The sequence below is a fragment of the Phyllostomus hastatus genome, unplaced genomic scaffold, assembly GCF_019186645.2.
Source record: "Phyllostomus hastatus isolate PE091 unplaced genomic scaffold, TTU_PhHast_1.1 phas_scaffold_182, whole genome shotgun sequence".
Taxonomy (NCBI): Eukaryota; Metazoa; Chordata; class Mammalia; order Chiroptera; family Phyllostomidae; genus Phyllostomus; species Phyllostomus hastatus.
The window spans coordinates 15,734,433-15,749,113 of NW_025334013.1; the positions used below are offsets into that span (position 1 = coordinate 15,734,433).

General features: G+C 38.2%; 1 protein-coding gene across 1 annotated transcript in view; it reads left to right on the forward strand.

Annotated features, from left to right (window-relative positions):
* Positions 1-14,681, forward strand: part of MACO1 (macoilin 1) — a 58,419-nt gene that overhangs the window by 20,500 nt on the left and 23,238 nt on the right. Inside the window, exons 4-6 of the mRNA XM_045859681.1 lie at positions 1,453-1,576; positions 3,457-3,635; positions 5,285-5,786. Of these exons, the coding sequence (XP_045715637.1) occupies positions 1,453-1,576; positions 3,457-3,635; positions 5,285-5,786 (805 nt within the window). The remainder of the gene's footprint in view (positions 1-1,452; positions 1,577-3,456; positions 3,636-5,284; positions 5,787-14,681) is intronic.

A 14,681-nucleotide genomic window follows, 5' to 3' on the forward strand; every position in this document is an offset into this window, starting at 1 on the left:
GAAGTTGGACTAAATTATCTTTTTTCTAATTCCAAAATTCTATGAAGTTTTTGTTTGTTTCATCCCAAAGATCCTTAGCAAAAAGCCCTTTAGTCCTTCAGGTGACTAATTTTTTCCCTCCTATTCTCTCCTTCATAACTACTTGCCTTATATAGTCTCAGAGGAGCTCTTTCCACAGTTACTGGACCTCATGCCTGTGTAGTCCATCTTTGTAACATACCCCATTGTTAGTCACATCCTGACAAATACGGACCTAGCCTGCAGATATTGAACAATGTTCCATTATTTGCATTTTATTTATTCTGTTGCAAGTTGCTTTTTTTCTCCCTTGGAAATTGTTTTTAATTACAAAAGGAACATGAGCTTGTAGTTAAGAAAATAAATTTTGAAAAGTACTTAAATGTCAAAACCATTTCTTTGTGCTATAACTCATTCTTACTTAATTATTTATTTGCTTGCTTACTTTTAGAGAGAGGGGAAGGGAGGGAGAAAGAGGGAGAGAAACAGCAGTGTGCAAAGAGATACATGGATTGGTGCCTCTTGCACGCCCCCACCCCGGGACCCGGCGTACAACCCAGGCGTGTGCCGTGACCCGGAACTGAGCCAACGATCTCTCAGTTCGCAGGCCAGCACTCAGTCCAGCGAGCCACACCAGCCAGGACTAATCATTGATTTTTTTATGTATCACTTCATAGTAATACAATTTTTTATTCTTTTGAAAGCTGTATTATGTTGTTATTATATAGATTTACCAAAATTAAACAGTTCCCTATTGATAGACATTTAAATTAATTCTGCGTTTTTACTTTAACAAATAATAATACAATGCATATTCTTATACATTTATCCCATGGCTCTTTTATATTTCTGTAGGGTAAATTTCTGGAATTGGAATTTCTAGGTCAAAGGTATAAGTATTTTAAACTTAATTATAATGCCAGATTGCCTTCTAAAAAGTATGTCTCAATTTATATTATTGCCAAGTATGAGAATGAATTTTGCTCAGACCCTCCCTATACTATTACATCTTTTAAATTTTTGCTTAGCCGATAGGTTAAAAAAATGGAAACTAATTTTTAAGGTGGGACTTGTGTCTTCTAATCAGTAATGAAGTTGAGCATCTTTTCATGTTTAAAGCCTTCTGTGTGTTTTCTTTTTTACTTGGATTTATTGCCCTTCCATTGATTCATTGGAGTTCTTTGTATGCTAGTGCTGTAACTTCTTTGTTTTACATATATTGTAAATATTTTCTGCCAGAATGTTTGTCTTTTATTTCTGCCTATGATTCCACAGTATCTTTTGTTATATAAAAGCTTTCAGTTTGGATTAAATTGCTTCTTAATTGGTTTAAAAGTCTTAATGGAACTTACTGTAGTTGAACTAGTCTTTCAAACAACCCATCTGTTCTATTAATGTATCATTGATGTTTGTCTCTCTGCTGCTTTCCCACAGAAAGGGGAGTGTGTTTGCCCACTGTGTCCCTCTGGATACTCTTTGTTTATATTGAAGCAGCAATTAGATTTAAAGACCTTAAAAATTTTCATGTAGACCTTTGTCGTCCATTTGCTGCTCACTGGTGAGTATTACATATATTCTTGATCTTTAACTCAATTCAGTGTTTTTAATGTAAATGGTAAGTTCAGTTGTAAATTTTTTCCTTAGAGATTTTACATGAACCCAGAAGAGCATGAGCCCTCTATCTAGGCAGATAGGTTTTTTTAATCCCGGCAGCTGTCCCCCAGCAGCCTTGTTGCCTTGGGCATGTCACTATCTCTAAGCCTTAGTTCTCTAACCTGTATATTGGGGACCTGTCTCATGGGGTCGTGGGAAGATGAAATGAAGTGATATATGTCATGTGTTTTTTTTTTTTTTAATTGATTTGAGAGTTAGAGAGAAACACTGATTTCTTGTTCCACTTATTTATGCATTCATTTGTTCATTCTTGTATGTGCCCTGACTGGGGATCAGTCTGGAACCTTGATGTATCTGGATGATGCTCTAACCAACTGAGTTACTCAGCTGAGTTACTCAACACTTTTTTTACTTAAAGTGTTTTCTTTTTTACTTAACTTAATGCCAAGTACAAATGTTAATCTATTTTTATTATAATCACATACTGATTTCCAAAGGTGTCGATAGAATATATGGCTATTTCATAAGCTTAAATGAACTTATAATTTTCTTAGCTAATTTACAAAAGCAAGAGAATATTATTAATAAAATTTAAAGGAATATTATTTTTTATGAAATGTAAATGAATATTAAGATATTTTATTCATTTAACCTTAACCATGAAACATTTTTTTTAAATCCTCACCAGAAGATATATATTTATTAATTTTAGAGAGAGGGGAAGGGGGGAAGAGAGAGAAACATTGGTGTGAGAGAGAAACATCAATTGGTTGCCATTCGTAGGTGCCCTGGCTGGGGCTCAAACCCAGGCAGGTGGGCTTTGATATACAGGTGGCTCCAGCCAACTGAGCCAGGGGAAACAGTGTTTAAAATGAGCTTGATTCTTATTTATATGTATTGTGGAAAGCACCACTTAACGTGTGTTTCTTTTGAACACACCAATTTTTGCTAATACTAAGGCAGAAACCAAGATAAACAGGAATCAACTGAAAAAAAAAGTTTCCAGTTTTTTAAAGCCTTTTCACAAATAAGTGAAGTAAATAAACCTGGTCAATAAAACTTGTCACTGAAATTGGTTGTGAGGTCACTTCTAGACTAACTATGATTAATAAGTTTTAGAATTATTAAAGTTTAATATGGGTTTTGACAGTGCTTGCAGAGGCTTTGAAACAGACTGATGAGTTGAATGAAAATACTTCAACTTTTAATCCCAGAGATTAGAGTTGTAAGTATAGCTGTTAATTTGATGTCACAAACTGATAATATCAGATACTTATTTAAGTGATGGACAGTTTACGAAATAATTTTCCAGAAATAGCTGGTGATAGTGCCCTTCAGGCAGCAAGATTAAATTAGTCACCTGAATTTGACCCTGTCTTCTGGTATTAAAAACCAAAGGATGTCCTTTTGGTTTTTTAATGCTTTTAATGTTTCCTTATGACCCCTTATGAAATCTCTACCCCGTTAGATCTTAAAAGCATAGATGCTCAAGTTCTAATACTGCACAAGGCAGTCCAGTGTTAATGAACAGCATTAGCCACTGTATCCAACAACACCACGGTACTTCTTGAGTTAGTCTGAAGAACGCCGAAGTCTGATGGGCAGCCTTATGTCTAACAGTCCTCCTCTTTCCTGGGGCTTTGTTCTGCATGCCAGCTGCTTCTGATTTCCACAGCAGACATCACACTTATTTATGTGTTGACTGAGTGCTCAACTGTCATCATCTAAAATTTATTTCTTAATTTCAGTCATAGGTGTCCTCATGTGCTTGATGCATGTGTTTTTTATTGTTAACTTGGAATTATGGCTGGATTTTCTTTGCAGTATTGGGTACCCTGTGGTGACTTTGGGCTTTGGCTTCAAAAGTTATGTAAGCTACAAAATGCGGTTAAGGAAGCAAAAGGAAGTGCAAAAAGAGAACGAATTTTACATGCAACTTCTTCAACAAGCCCTCCCCCCAGAGCAGCAGATGCTACAGAAGCAAGACAAAGAGTCTGAGGAAGGTAGGTCTTTACCCTAAAGCTGTTGGCTCAGTAGGTCAGTTATTATTAGGTGGCAGGACTTCTTTTTTTTAAGTTGCTGAGATTTTGGAAGATTACCAAGGACTTCCTGTTTTCCAGTATTCCTTTTTTAGGGCCATTGATTTGTTTGGTCATGAACTAGAGTGTGGGTGATGTTTTATACCTACTGTCAGAAGATCATGTGCCTTTAAATATGTGTCTTTTATATATATATTTTATTTTTATAGCTTATTTAATGTTTAAGTATTTTACTTGTTAATAAATATTTTAAAGTATTTATTCTCAGTAGCAAAATAGTATGTATAATTACATGAGTTTGTAACTGAAACAAGCCAAGAATCAAAGCATAAGATAGAGAAGTAGATAAAATTGTTTTATAAGTCAAAATTTTTCTGAATAGAGCAAAAATGAATAGGTTCCATTTTAAATGGTTCATATAATGCAGTGTGGAACCTAAATTGAACCTTTTCTATAAGGACTTCTCTAATAAGCATCTACCGTAATCAGTTCAGTAGATGAATTGACAGCAGTTTTTTTTTATTTTTTGGTTTGAGAACTGGAAGTTTGGGCCATAGTTTTAGTTGATATATGCCAGATCTTATTCTCTGCTGTGGTGTGAAAATACCTCTTCAAGTGGACTTTGACAAATTAGAATGTGTAGACCTAATACAGAAAATTTTTTACAAGTTTCCTAGTAAATGATATAGACTTCTTATTATGTTAACCCTAGAGTCAAGAAAAAACATGCCCTGGCGGTGTGGCTCAGTGGGTTGAGCACTGGCCTGCGAACCAAAAGGTCACTAGTTAGATTCCCAGTCAGGGTACATGCCTGGGTTGCAGGCTAAGTCCCGTGTTGGGGGCATGTGAGAGGCAACTGATCCATGTATCTCTCGCCCATTGAAGTTTCTCTCCCTTCCCCTCTCTAAAAGTACATAAATAAAATCTTTTTTTAAAATTTAGATGTCTTATATTCTTTTTTAAAAAAGATTTTATTTATGTATTTTTAGAGAGGGGCAGGGAGGGAGAAAGGGAGAGAAACATCGGTGGGTTGCCTCTTGAATACCCCCAAGTAGGGATCTGGCCTGCAAGCCAGGCATATGCGCGGGGTGACTTCTTGGTTTGCAGGACAGGTGCTCAATCCACTTAGCCACACCTGCCAGGGCAGGATTCTAACATCACTCTTCTTTCGTTTCATTTAATCTCTCTTTCCAATAAAGTTATTAAGTTTGTTTAATTCAGACTTAAGCACCTTTTAAAATATGGCCTCTTAGGAATATGATCTGCCTGTGTCCTCTCACCCCAGTGATAGACAAGTTGGATTTGACTGATAAGTGAAGTGTGACTTAATTATAAAATCCTCATCTTATTTTTGAGGCAAAACCTTTAATGGCTTTGTGTTTAGAAATGATGACAATTTTCTGAATGTTCAGCTTCACAAATTTATTTGGATTTGCTTCTTGAAGTTAGCATAATGTCGTATAGTTACTGCTTCTAAATGAAGTTGCAAATTAATGCAGTGAGTTTCTAAGCGTAGATAATACAGTTTGTTGAATCAGTTGATTCTGTGGTTTTATACAACTAAATATTCCGGTGTGGGTTTTTTGTTTGTTGGTTTGTTTTTGGTATTGTAGCAGCCAAAGGATTACCTGATATGGATTCCTCGATCCTCATACACCACAATGGAGGTATCCCAGCCAACAAAAAACTTTCCACAACTTTGCCAGAGATAGAATATCGAGAAAAAGGGAAAGAAAAGGACAAGGATGCCAAAAAACACAACCTTGGAATAAATAATAACAACATTCTACAACCTGTAGACTCTAAAATACAAGAAATTGAGTATATGGAAAACCACATCAACAGTAAAAGATTAAATAATGATCTTGTGGGAAGTACAGAAAACCTCTTGAAAGAGGACTCATGCACTGCTTCCTCAAAAAATTACAAAAATGCCAGTGGAGTTGTGAACTCCTCACCTCGAAGTCACAGCGCCACAAATGGGAGCATTCCTTCTTCATCTAGTAAAAATGAGAAGAAGCAGAAATGTACTAGCAAGAGCCCAAGTACACACAAGGACTTAATGGAAAACTGTATTCCTAATAACCAGCTAAGCAAACCAGACGCACTGGTAAGGTAAGTGTGCCTGCTGTGTCCTTCCCAACACTTTCCAATAAACTTCACTTAGGTCTTGAAAAGCACGCATTTCCACATGGGCCCGTGGAATTGTTTGTGATCAGATACTGTGACTGTTAACTCTGTGGCCTTTGACATTTGAGAGTATTTCACAAGGGTTTGTTGGCCACCAGTGCCACTGTCCTGAAGCATTGACTCTAGCTCTTTCCAGCGTTCTGAGTTAGAGGTAACAATTACTTTCCACATTTGACAGATTTACATGTAACTTGATTTTCTAGTGGTGTTGAGAAACATCTCTTTAGTTTTGTCCTTTCATTTTTGCGTATCCAAAGCCCTTGTGGAATAGACATGAAAAGCAGAGTGTGTATCTTGTTGATGCAAATCTCTTTGAATAGATACCAGTGGGGTGAGGGAAAGATCCTCTTTACCTCCTGGTGCTTGTTTTTGTTTCTACTTAATATGCAAATTATTCCCCAAGTAACTCTGGGAAAGTTAGGTTTGAAAAGCAATCTCTTTCTAAAAGTTCCATAGGTAAATACAATGTTAGACATGGATTTTAATCACAAATATTCCTTTTTTCATTTTTAATTAAAAGAATAATAACATTATTGTATTGCCTTAACTGGCTCAGACTTAATTTTACTATATTTTATATTTTTATGTATTCTATAAACTACTCATGTTCCTTTTTCCTCATATCTTTTAATTTGGAAACTGGAATCTGAACTGGTGCTTTTTTTTTTCCCCCAATATGCAACTCAAGGGGGCAGTTGTAACTCCCTCCACAAAATTGTCTTATATTCCTCTCCCTTTGGCTTGCTTAAGAGCAGACATTACATTCTAGGAGGGAAGGTGGTCAGTGTTATAACTTATATAAACTAGATTATTAATTTGTTTTAATTTTCTGCTTGGTGGCTAGACTAAGGGAAACATATTTAGGTTCTACTGCGAAGGGCTCTTGACATGTTACAGCCTCCAGCCACTTCTGGAAGCACACTGTGCTATTGCTGGTGCCAGGCTGGTATCCTCCTCTGTCTGTTGTGACATCTGCCCATCATGCTCTGCAGCAAAAATACTCAGCAGAGAACCCTCTTCTAGATGCCTGTGGGAGAGAGACCAGTTAGTTGACCTTTTAATTCACTTCTCCCACAAACTCACTGTATGCTATAAGTAAAAGCTTTTGATATCTGTCACAAACTTTCTGATATCCTTTCTCCTATACAAGTTTAATAACAGCAGTCAACCTGAAACAGTTTTCCTCTGTTGGGTATTGCAGAGAGAGCAATCAAGTCTCAGTCTTGTACCATTTCACTTGGGCCCCAGTTGTGGTTGTCGTTTGACTCTACTGCCTAATCTGCCTTCAGTAAAGAAGTTCAAGGACTCGCTCAGATGGCCTGTTTTCCATATGTGGGTCCAGTGTCCCAGGCCTCTTCCTGTGGTCACTAATGTGATGTGCTTGATCAGAAGGATCCCAGAATATTACTGTTTTAGGGAAGACCTTCTGTCAAATATATAAATAGAAAATATTGCATTTAAATAGTTTTATAAGCTTCCATAGGATTATTTTCAACTTGTAACATAATATAAAAAATAAGGAGATGATCTAAATATCCAACAAGAGGGGACAGATTTAAATAAATTATGGTTCATCCATTTGAGGGACTTTTTTTTTTAAACATCAGTGTGTGGTTGCATCTCATGTGCTCCATACAAGGGACCTGGCCCGCAACCCAGGCATGTGCCCTAGACCAGGAATCAAACGGCAACCCTCTGATTCACAGGCTGGCACTCAACCACTGAGTCACACCAGCCAGGGCATGAGGGACTTTTTAAAAAAGATTTTATTTATTTATTTTTAGAGAGAGGGGAAGGGAGGGAGAAAGAGGGGGACAGAACCATCAATGTGTGGTTCCCTCTTGTGCGCCCCCTACTGGGGACCTGGCCCACAACCCAGGCATGTGCCCTGACTTGGAATCGAATCAGCGACCCTTTGGTTCACAGGCTGGCGCTGAATCTACTGAGCCACCAGCCAGGGCTATTTGATGGACCTTTAATACAGACATTACAAAATTATATTTTTGAGCTATATTAAACAATATAGGGAAGTGCTTGTGACAATATTTTCTAAAGAAAGTAGAAAGCAATTTTATTTAAAACATTTTTTTTTAAGTATACATAGAAAAAGGGTTTGAAGGGAAAGGAACCAAAATGATAACAATAGTTATTGCCCCATGGTAGTATGTGGGTTTTATTTTTTCTTTTTACTTTTCATGCATTTTCAGTTTTTTCTATGATGAACAACAATGAAAGTTTATAAAAAGATGACTTATTTATCTGAGCAAATTATCCAGCTTGGCTGTAGGAGACCTTATCATGCTTCCTCTGGCCCTTCTTGGCTGTCTCTTATTTCCTCTTGTTTGACTTCATGTATGTTTTGATGAGTATTAATAAGACTGAAACTGATCCAAATCTGACATGTTTGAGTTGTTACCTAGAGAGTGCATTTGTTATCTTCAGATGGAGAGGGTGGACTCAGTGTTCTCTAATGCTCCTTCTGACGCAAACCTAAACAGGCTGATATGTATAATATATAGACCCTCTGCTACTGCAGACTCACCAGGGTTGTACACAGGTCCAGGCTGGCTGTGACTTTCAGGTGCTGGCTGGCTATAGGGAGAAAACTGAACTACCCTTTTAAATGTGCTTTTTAAAAAAATCAGCTGGGCCCTAGCTGGTGTGACTCAGTGGGTTGAGCACTGGCCTGGGAACCAAAGGGTTACAGGTCCAATTCCCGGTGTAGGGCAGTGCCTGGGTTGTGGGCCACATTCCCCAGTAGGGGGGCGTGCGAGAGGCAGCCACACATTGATGTTTCTCTCCCTCTCTTTCTTCTTCCCTTCCCCCTTCTAAAAATAAATAAATAAAAGCTTTAATGGAAGCCATTACTGCATCATTAGTGGATTGATCGTAACACATTGTATAGCTATGTCTGTCTCAATATCAATATCATGGTTGAGAACTGCTATATTTGAGGAACTGATTCAGTGACTTTTGAGGGAGGAATTCATTAGTACACCACTTTCAAAGAGAATCTTGTAGCTTGATATGGCTGTCAAAACAAGATTTGATGGTTATTCCCTTAGAAGGGTCAGGTTGTCCTTCAGGTCTTTATTCCATTTATCCAAGCTCCAAAGATGTTCTCTAGTGTACTGTGCACCACAGGTTGGCCAATGACTGCACACAGGCCAAATCTGGCCCACTGCATTTTTGTGAAAAGTTTTATTCACTTACATAGCATCTGTGGCTGCCTTTGCACTACAGTGGCAAGAGTCCAGTAGCTGTGTATGGCCACAAAGCCAAAGGTGTTTACCATTTAAGCTTTTACAGAAAACATTTGCTGATGGATCACTAAGATTAAGGAATATGGGTGAAGGCAATGAACTTGGGAGTAAGTGTTGCCTGTAGGATCCTTCCCAGGAAAAGTTCAGGAACTTGCTAAAGCCAGTCCAGAGCCTGTTTTGGTTTGAGAAATTTTGGTTGGCCAAAAAAGTTTATTTTGTTTTTTCTGTACGATGGCTCTAGTAGTGCTTAATTGTCTTTAACTTAATTCAGAACAATTTTGTTAAATTGTATTGTGACAGCTGTCATATCAGTGTGCATTTAAAAAAAAACTTACCAAAATTGGGGAATTTCTGAACAGCCACTCTCAGATTAAAGATTGAAGAAAATACACATTTTCAGCATAGTATGCTTTATTATTTCAAGAAAGGTAAAAATGCAACTGAAACACAAAAAGATTTGTACAGTGTATGGAGAAGGTGTTGTGACAGATCGAACGTGTCAGAAGTGGTTTGTGAAGTTCCTTGGTACTATTGACGTTTTGGTCAGATAATTCATTGCTGTGGGGCTGTCTTATGCATTGGAAGATGTTTTAGCAGCACCATTGGCCTCTACTAATTATAAGTCAATAGTGGGAGATAGCCAACATACTCAAAGTATCCAAATGAATAGTTCTTGGTGAATATGAAAAACATGTTTTTTATTTTACAGAAAAAACTAAATGAACTTTTTGGCCAGCCCAATACATATCTTACAAAATGACCCGATTTCTGCCAGCCTGATTTCTCAATTCTTTACCCAAGGTTTTTAGAAACAGACACATAATGTTGGTAGCCAAAAATATCTTTAATTCTGACATGGGTAAAATTCTAGACAAAAATAGAAAAAGCAGTGAGGAAGATCAATTTTTTTTTTTTAACTAAGTGCTGGGTTAGAAAGGAATAATGTGAAGTAGAATGAGATTTGCTTAAGTTTTTTCTTCAGTGGTCATTTAAAAAATATTTTAAGAGTGAAAAAATATAGACAGTTTAGAGGAAAGAAGAAAATAATCCCACTGCTCGACACTAATTACTGTTAAATTTTGTTGTACTTTCATCAACCACATTTATATAATTGTGGTCACAGTGTTGAGTAGTTTTTTGTTCTGCTTTTTCACTTACACCAGATAGAAAGCCTTTTCCCAGCTGAGCCTAACCCTCACTTTTACTTGATGTGGAATATTCCATGGCGGGTCTGTGCGAGCATTCAGCAGCCGCCCCAAGACGGGGCAGATCACTGTGGGACACCTGAGCCGCCGTCCTGCAGTTTCAGGGCCTGCAAGCAGGAGCGCCAACAGATTTGTTTGCACTTGGCACCCGGTTCCCTCTCAAATACAGCCTGAGACTGTGGGTTTCTTGTTGGTGATTGTTACTCGTTTCATTTTCCTGGTTAAGGGAGAGAATTTAAAACTTTGAGTACAAAATATAAAGTGATCCAAATTCTGTAGAAATGTTGAAGCAGAAGTCTCTTCTTGGTTTATTTCTATTTCACTTTTTTCATAGATTTGTCTTTTTTTTTCCTTTATTTTTAGCGCTAATTCTTAATAAGATTTCAGCTCTTTAATGTAGTTGAATAATGTCTGGTGTGAAGAATCATAAAGGAAAAGTATCCGCTGTTTGCCTAGTAGCGATGCATTCAGCACAACCAAGTAGAATTTAGAGTAATGATTGTTTTTTTTGGGAACTGTGAGAGTTCTAAAAGGCATCTAAACTGCCTCCACAATCCTTTTTATCAGTGAGGTAAGTGAGCCCTAGAAGGTTCAGTGGCGAGTCCAAGCCACCCAGCTGGACTGGCGGCACCAGGACCAGAACCAAAGTTCCTTGACTTCTGCCTTTACTTTTATACCATGCTGCTTAAAAGAAGTTTATCGACCTGCTTTATTTTTCTACTTTATATTTTTGTTACAAATGTACCCATAGCTAAACTTGGTTCGAAGGATTGACACCAGACCTAGATTTTGTGCTCCAAATGCTAAAATTTATAGAAGAAATGCTTAGAATCTCAGAACTCATTTTTCTTTCTTCTAGAGAGATGCTGTTCTAAGTGTTTTTAAAAGTCTTGCTCTTGCCAAAGACACAGGGGCATACTTAGAAGAGGAGAGGGCCATCTACTCGTACCCTTGAAAGCTTACAGGGTCTCTGAGAATTTAGCCCTGGTTTGGTCTAGCTTTGGAATTAGTCTGGTCCAAATAGCCTAGAGCCGCTGAGCATGGAATGTGCCTCTTAGGGATAGGATGTCGTAGGCTTAGCTTGACAGCAGCAGATCTAAACGCCATGAACTGGAATGCTTAAGACCATGGATGTAACCATCAACTTAACCCTGAGGAGAGGCCACCATTGATTGCTTAGAAGACCTGGGGTCCTGGGTTGTAGATAACTGAAATAGTAAGTTCCAAGAAAGTTTGAAGCCGCAGAATGGGGGAGAGCCTGTTCTTCAGGGGAAATTGGAAGTCTGGGAAAAGTTACAGTATGTTAAATACTCATGCTTTTATTTCTCTGTAATTTCATTGGTTATTTCAAATACTGTTGGGTTGGCCAAAAAGCTGGTCTTCTGTAAGATGACTTCCATAGCACTTGATTGTCTTTAACTTCATTTGAAATAATTTTGTTAGATGGTATTGTGATAGCTGTCATATCAGCATGAATTAAAAAAACTTAGTCGATTAATTTTTGTGTAGCCATTTTAATATTGAAGATAGAAGAAAATAAGCAACATTTTTGGCATATTATGCTTTATTATTTCAAGAAAGGTAAAAATGCAAAAAAGATTCATGCGGTGTATGGAAAAGGTATTGTGACGATTGAATGTGTCAAAAGTTGTTTTCAAAGTTTCATGCTGGAGATTTCTCCCTGGACGATGCTTCACAGTTGGGTAGACCAGTTGCAGTTGATAGCAATCAAATTGAGACTTAATTGAGAACAATCAACCTTAAACCACATGGGAGATAGCCAACAAACTCAAAATATCCAAAACAGTAAAGTTATTGGTGAAAATGAAAAATACATCTTTCATGGAAAAAAACCATATGGACTTTCTGGCCAAACCCAGTAAAAGTTGGTGGTGAACACAATGTCATGGCTCTTCATTCCACTTTCAAGTCCATATAATTCTTGTATTTATGTTTTATGATTTTAGGTTTCTCTTAAAAAGGGGGGCGAAGATAGCAAAAGCTAAAAAGTAGTCAGCTTTCCCCTTTGACTGGCCATGCTGGTGGCACAGGTTGACCCAATGTGTTTGACTAGCAGTTCAGCCTTTGTACTTCTGAGTGGCCTTATCCTCCAGGCACCAGCATTTGAGGTGGTTGTGTAACCTCTGGCTTACGTAAGGCTGCTTAGTGTGGTCTTGCTGTTTGGGGAAAAACCACAGGAGATAGTTTACAGTACTTCATATTTCTTATTTCCCTACATTTTAAGATGTTTACACACATTCAACAATTAGATATCCATTGAAAAGAAAGGACCATTTTTTATGTACTGATTTTTAATAATCAGCAGATTCAGTATAACTTAGTGTGAATAACTATGAAAAAGAACAAAATGAAGAGAATCCAAGAAGCCCCTGTGTTGTCAAATTAAAGAAGCATTTCAAAGCAACAAGGAAAATTGAGGGCTAATGCTATTTACCAGAAGAACAAAGAGACATCAGTTCTTTCTGCAACAGATATATCCACCTTTCCTTTCCCTTGTAGCTGTTGGGATACTGGCCTGGATTCTGGTTAGGAGTGGCGGGGGTGAGGGGGGGTGCTTGCTCTTAGTTCCCAGGGCAAGGAAGGGCAAGGAACTTGTTAGTTCCAAGTTGGCAGATAGTGGGGAAGAAGATTTAGATCATGGAGCCCAAGACTGTAGGTGCAAAGAAAGAATAGAATCCAAAGCTGAGACCTGGCTATGGGGAAAAACCTCACTTTAGGAGGTAAGGCCTATGAGCATTCCTGAGACAGGTACCTTGGGGGCAGGGAGCCTTTTATGAACCATTCCAGCCCTCCCCCAAGGTCCCAAAGAGCCCTAAGTGGGGAGTCACAGTAGTTTAAGTGGAAATGGTTACAAAGTATTCTCTTGAAAGGTGGAAACCCATTTTAAAAGAAGGTAATTGGAAAGCCCCCAAGATGGGTTGTTAAAGAGGAGGAAGTAGCAAAACAGATTATTTAGTATGTACCCATAACAAAATATGGGAGGATACAGTTCTCATGTATATAGAAAATTATTTGGAATGGTATATACCAAATGGTCAAGTGGTTGTAATTGATTATAGGGGATGTTTGAGTTCTACATTGTATGTTTCTGTATAGTTTGAATTTTTACACAGCTTATACCCATAGAAGAATGTGTCCTTAATGAGGGCAGCAGTCTTCTTTTCTCCTGTCTGCCACAGTACACTGTGCTTTGCACAGAGTAGATGCTCAGGAAATACTTGTTGAATGAATATTACCTTTGTGCAGGGAGAATATTAGGGGGTAGGAGATGGGCCTCAGTACTTTCATTACAGTGTAGTGTTGTCTTCAGAGTTTCTTCAGTGTAGCGCAGAGGCTTTCAAAGTTAGAAAAACCTACATATTACCTTGGACTGGGCCAAGGACCAGACATCCATTGCCATTGTTAAAATATTTGTTGTTCTTGAGTAGGTTGTTAATTGATTTTATTTCTAAAATATGTAAGACCTTCCACACTACACTACTTTCCTTGGTATTTCCCAGAAAGCTGCAATTCAGTACTGTCAGTACTCTTTTCCAGGGCTGTGCAGGAAGTTGGAAGTTCAAGAACTTCTAGAAGTTACAAGGGACAAGGGGAGAAAACTCCGAGAGACTGCTGTCAGAAACGCCATTTGATCCAGCATTGGTTAGTGGGAATCTGGGCACAAGCCACATCTCAGCCAGGAACAGCCAGGGAGGAAATCTCAATTTGCCTAGTCTTACTCAGCTATTCAGCTTTCCTAATGAGTATTTCTTATTCATCTATTCAGCTTCTCCACCTTCTACATGCGCCCCCCTCCCCCTTGCTCTTTGTCTCCGTGGTATCATGGCAGCAGGTGGAGAGAGCGTAGATCCCATGTTTCTGTTCCAACCTTTTCTCCAAGCAAATCCCCCAGGTTAGAAAATGGGCTGACTGTTTACATATCAGCTCTGGTGCTACAGTGTAATTTGTTTGTTTTCTTTTATATTTGAATACATTTTGTTGTGTGTCAGGAATACTTTGCAGAAGACAGTCTGACCTGGGAGACAGTGATACGGGTGTTGGGCCTTTGCTCTGGCGGCTGTCCGCACATGTATTACCGGCTCTGACAGACTGCTGCTCAGAGTGACTTGCTCCACGCCCTCCCCAGTGAGTACTGACTACCGAAGCAGCCCTCTCCACTTCTGCTGGTGCACAGGATAATTTATTCCTCACAGTGTCATTTCCAGCTGAGAGCTAAAATTTAGTGAAAATGTACGACATTTTAGGATGAAGATTATGAAAATGACACAGAGTTTCTAACTAGATTAGGTTGAATGTATTGGACATATAGCTGCTACTAAGTTATTTAGGAA